The sequence below is a fragment of the Mauremys mutica genome, chromosome 17 (assembly GCF_020497125.1).
Source record: "Mauremys mutica isolate MM-2020 ecotype Southern chromosome 17, ASM2049712v1, whole genome shotgun sequence".
Classification (NCBI taxonomy): domain Eukaryota; kingdom Metazoa; phylum Chordata; order Testudines; family Geoemydidae; genus Mauremys; species Mauremys mutica.
The window spans coordinates 26,806,633-26,812,111 of NC_059088.1; the positions used below are offsets into that span (position 1 = coordinate 26,806,633).

General features: G+C 58.4%; 1 protein-coding gene across 1 annotated transcript; it reads right to left on the reverse strand.

The window, feature by feature from the left end:
* Nucleotides 1-270: 270 nt before the first annotated feature.
* On the reverse strand, nucleotides 271-5,260 carry LOC123351578. Its single transcript, XM_044991016.1, has 3 exons — nucleotides 5,193-5,260; nucleotides 2,998-3,333; nucleotides 271-1,556 (listed from the first exon to the last, which is right to left on the reverse strand). The coding sequence occupies exons 1-3, from the start codon at nucleotides 5,245-5,247 to the stop codon at nucleotides 1,288-1,290; spliced, it is 660 nt and encodes a 219-aa protein (XP_044846951.1). The 5' UTR covers nucleotides 5,248-5,260; the 3' UTR covers nucleotides 271-1,287.
* Between the last annotated feature and the right edge of the window lie 219 nt (nucleotides 5,261-5,479).

The following is a 5,479-nucleotide window of genomic DNA, read 5'->3' on the forward strand; positions in this document are numbered from 1 at the left end:
TTCTAGTCAAAATTACGGGGGGGGCGGGGAGGAGAATAGAGCCTCCAGACTTACCCCAGCCCCGCTCATCCATCCTCCCACGCAGCCTGGCGTTCCCACTGCTGCAACAGAGATTCGAAACCAACCCCAATTCCCAGCCAAGCGAGGTTGTGGGTGGCGAGGGCTGTACACGTGCAGCAGACAACGAAATTCAGTCCTGCTTGGTGCTTTTGCTGGGCTTTTATTGTGAGGAGCATGCAGGCTTGATGGATGCTCATTGGCCCAGCCGCTCAGCACCCTTGGGAGGGCAGGTAAACACATCATAGCATCCATTTGACAGCAGGGGAAACTGAGGCACAGAAAATTGGGGAGGTGACTCGCTCAGGGGTGCACGTGGAGCTGCTTATGCAAACTCCAGGACTCCTGAATCCTCCTGCTCTGGCCTACAGATGTCACTGCTTCCCTGGGAACGAAAGGGAATTGAACTGAATTGATTTTCTGTCTTATTATCTATCCCTTTCTTAATTATTCCCAGCATTCTGTTCGCTTTTTGGGCTGCCACTGCACATTGGGTGGATGTTTTCAGAGAACTCTCCACACTGACTCCACGATCCCTTTTGTGAGGGGTAACAGCTAATTTAGATCCCATCATGTTATATGGTGGTGGACTCGGACCAGAAGGATATAAGGGAGTAGTCCTGGTGGGCTCCATGGGAGGTAGCTATAGACTACAGGCCCGAGTGAGCGCCTGCAGCGGCCAGAGCACTCACCTGGGGCTCAGGAGACCTGACTTCTAGTCTTGGCACTGCCAGTGACTGGCTGGGTGACCTTCCCCTCCCCGTGCCTCAGTTTCCCCTCCTGCCCTTTGTCTATGTAGCCCGTACATGGCAATAATGACCCTTTGTCTGATCAGGGCAGGGACCATCTCCATGATGTGTCTGTGCAGCATCCGGCACAATGAGCTAGAGCTGTTGCAGTACAAACACCAGTACAGCGGCCCAGGGCTCTCCGAACAAGCCCCCTGCCCCTAGGGTTAGTGGCTGCCGGGTTCCCAACAGAGGGCACTCCTGGGTGGGGGGGGGAGAGGGAGCTGGAGGGGTGTGTGTGTACTGGGAGGGGTATTTGAGGGGGTCCTGGAGGTGGTATTTAGGGGGTGCTAGAGGTATGTGTGTGTACTGGGAGGGGGTGTTTAGTGGGTGCTGGAGGACAGAGGATGAACAAAGAGGCGATAGCCCCGGACAGGTGGCAACCCTGCCTCCTCAGCAGCTGCCCTGTCTCTTCTGTCACCCAGGGACCCCGGCTCTTCCGTTAGCTCCTCGTCTTCACGTGGACGACAGCCACCACGGCGCAGAGGGGCACATAGACGGCCGCGATGACATAACCCTTCAGCGTGCAGTGGCACGATCCCTGGCTCCCACCGCCCTCCTGCCCTCCCCCATCCCCTCCCGCCAGCGTTGTCCTCCCGGCTGTGGTCACGGGCGCTCCTCCTGCTGGGGGGCCCGTCGATGTCCTCCGTTCTCCACCTCCTGGCGGGTCCGTGGTTCCTCCTTTGCCCCTGTCTCCTTCCTGCCCACGTTCTTTGCAGGGGATGAAACACAAGAATTGCACGTTCATAGCAATTGTGGTTTCCTGCAGTGCACGGCTGGGGCTAGGGGGCTGGTTTTAGATCTCCGGCCGGAGGCACTGGGACACTGTGTCTGGGAGGGTGCTGAGAGCCATGGGACCAAACTGCAAACCGTGCATAGGATGGAAACCACGTCAAGCCAGGCCCCCCCGGCCCCCGCACGCCTAGTTCCAGCACCTGTCTCCGGCCCCAATCCAATTTCTCAGCTCGATCCACAGCAGCGTCTCTAACACAGACAGGCTGCCGGCGTTTTGTGCTGCGTGGAGGCCCCCAATGAGACTCCGTCGGCTACAATGGAGCTGCACCGACTGACACCAAACGCGGATCGGGCCCCCGTGGCCTGGGCTGGGTTGCAATGGAAGCGAGAGGGAACCGAGGAAGAGGAGAGAATGGATGGATTCCTCCAGGGCTCCAGCGTGTGCTCGCCCCAGCCGCGTGCGCTTGCCCTGTGGTCTCATTCCACTTGGGCAATATGAGGAACTGACAAAAATAGCATGTGCCCCACAGGAGGTGGTGCCTGAGCCTCGTGCACCTAAAGCTCACCGCCCCCGCCCGACTTTCTGGCCCCCTGCCCTGCGGGGTGGCTGCCGAGAGACGCGGCTTCCTTCCCCCCGCCTGACGAGAACCCATCGGCTTGATGAGTCACATTATCTTTTTCCCACTCCTCCTGCCTCTCCACCCCAACCGGGATCAGGGCCCTGCTGCGCTAGGTGCTGTACACCCCCATAAGCAGACAATCCCTGAAGAGCTTATGCTCGAAATAGAGAAGGAAGGGTTAGTCAGCTTCCCCGTGTGTACAGCTGGGGAAACCGAGGCACGGAAGGACAATGTGACTTGCCCAAGATCACACAGCCAGGTAGTGGCAGCGCTATGAATTGAAGCCAGCTTCTCTGAATCCCAGGTCAGTGCCTAAAAACTTCTTTTCCTTTCCGGGCCTGGCTGCGCTGCAGAGTGAGCCTGGGTGGTGGGCCCAGGGGTGAGTTTGTGTTTTCACTCGTTCTGTGCATCCCCGTGTGTCTGTCACGAGGACTTCTGGGGGCACTTCCCATGGCACTTGGGGCTGTGGCAGGCTGAGCTGCAGTGAATTGGGGGAGACCTTGTCTGTCCTTCTGGGCACACAGGGGGTGGAGGGGGGGATTGTGGGAAGGCATTGGAGGACTATCAGCACTGGAGCGGCTTCGCTGGCTTTCACGCTGCAAAGGGGGTGGGTGAGCAGCCTGTGTGAACACGGCCCCTGTGTGCTAACCCAACCCCTGAGCTGAGCCGGCTAGCCTGGGCTGACAGCACCCCCGAACCGTAGCGTTTGTGTGTGGACAGGAGCGGGGCTGGGGTAACAGCCGGGTAGGAGCCCAGGCTAGCGCACTCCCATGTGCTGGGCTGCCGGAGGGACTTACCTCGCACTGACAGCTCATAGGAGAACGCCCTGGGCTTGGTAGGGTCTGAGGCAATATCCACAACGGTGCGGTACGGCCCCTGGTCTTCCAGCCGCAGATCGCGGATCTCCAGGGAGAGGTTCCCGGCGTGGATCGCCAGCCGGTTGCTGAAGTTGGGTAAGAAATTGACGTTGAATGCCTGGCCCTGGGGTTTGGCCTCTGCGATGTGAGTGCCCTGCCTTTCCGAAAACCACAGGACACGGACGATGTCTCTGGCCACGGGGCGCAGGGCGGGGAAATACACGGACTCACCCACCAAGCCCTCCAGCTGCACCTGGCCGGAGGAGAGCCGCAGACCTGCAAGAAGAGGGGAGGCAGGAGGGGATGGGTGAATTGATTAAGGATTCTTACATGGCAGGAGGAATTGGACCCATCGGTCCATACAAATCAGCACTGACGGACACGCCTTTCCAGAGCCATGAATAGAACCCAGGAGTCCTGAGTCCCAGTTCTGTGCTCTATCCACTAGGACACACTGCCTCCCCTCAGAGATTTACATGGGGCGTTATACCAGGATATGCTCATGTGTGAATTTAAAGTGCTGTAGTTATACCAGTATAATGCCCCACGATGCATCTCCCACGATAGGGCGGACGCAGGGCATGTCAGCAGGCACGCGGAGCCCGGCGGTTGCGCTCTCTTGAGTTAGGCTGCAGTGCAATACAATGCTCGAGATCAACTTGGCCTTGGTAAATCCGGAGAGGAGACGAAGCCAGAGTGCTAGGGGCTGTACAGGTCCAGCCCAGCTGGATTAAGTGGGACAGAAGCAGCGACCAGCCCAGGCACTCTCTGTCCGGGGGAGCTGTGTCACTCTCGGAGACTATGCCCTGCGAAGACCTTTCGTTTCCCCATTCTGCAGAACTTGCCTCTGTCGTCCCCATGGGGATGTGAAACCCCCTGGGAGTGGGCTGCAAGGCCTCTCCCATTCACCTCGGTGCTGGAAGGGGTTTTGCTCTTGCTGTCATAAATCCACCCCCCAGAGATGGACGCTAGGTCGCAGAAGGGTTCTTACGTCGACCTCGCGGTGTCTACACCCGGGCTTCAGTCGACTTAACTGTGGTTCTCGGGTATGACTGTTTCACACCCCTGAGTAGCGTAGCTCCGGTTTAGGTGCAGTCCTGGCCCTAGTGAGATTTGAGAGGAGACGTATCTCTGGGTAACCCGAAGACCCCGAGTTATCAGAACCAGCACTACCACAAGCCCTGCCAGGGAGATGAAATCTCCTGGGTCAGGGTGTAAACCCATTTCTCAGTATTAGAGACCTGGATGAGACTTACAAGGGGTGTGTGTGTGTGTGGTGGGGAATTCCCCACATCTGCCCACTGCAGGGTTCTTGCACCTGCCTCTGAAGCATCTGGTGCTGGCCACGGTCAGAGACAGGCTACCGGGGCTGGGAAACTCCCTCCCAGCTGCTGTATGGACACTAGGGGACAGACTCACCTTCATGTGGTACTGGGGACTGGGCCTTTAAGGGGCTGCTTCCCACCTGGAGACTGAGGGTGTGTCTACACTGCATGCTAAGCCTGGTCTGTGGGACCCGAGCTTGTGGACTCGGTGTTTCCAAGCCTGTGTTTGAGCGTCCACATTGCATTGTAAACCCGGGCTTACAGTGGCTGGACTCAACTCACAGCCATGCTAACGGGTCCACACTGCAGTACGCAGACCTTCTGACTGGGGTCTGGGGCTTGAGCTGTGTCCACACAGCAGAAAGACAGGGCTTGGACCCAAGTCTGAGTAGGTCTTGGGCTCTGACGCACTTCTCCTAGCAGGGTCCTAGGACCTAGCTTACTGACCTGAGTCAGGCTAATTTGTGTGTGGACGCAAGGGCGGGTTGAGTTCAAGCCTGAGTCAGAGTCTGGGCTTGGTGCTCGGTGTAGACACACCTGGCGCGTTCGGGTGGGTGGCTGTGAAGCTCTTGTTATGCCCAGCCACTTGGAACAAGACCCAGCATAAAGCAGGCATCTTGCAACCCACTCCCGCACTAAGCTTCACCACCTGACAACACGATCCAAGAATCCCAAAGGGGGTTTAACGTTACCTGCTCCACTCCCCGTGCCTCCCTCAGCCGGGCCCCGGGGAACTGCAGAGCCGGCTGCAATGGTCAAGAGAGCCCCATCGTCCCATCCCAGAGGGGTTCCAGCCCCTTTGCTACTCACCCCCTAGTGCCAACAGCAGGAGGCTACGGAGCAGCAGCCCCGTGGCTGGCCCCATGCCCCGGACTTCTGCTTTTGGGTAACTGTGCTGCAGCGTCTCTGTGTGAGCGGGTGTGGGGGCAGCCGTCTTATAAAGGCCTTGTTTTGCGCACAGGAAATTGGGCTTGGCCACAAGATGCCCGTGTGTCAGTTCGCCTTTCCTGCCAAAGCTGGATGTCAGTGGCGAGCCGTGGTCGAATGCATCCGGCGAGGAGGTGGCTCAGGGGGTAGCCAGGAGCGTTGTTAGGATT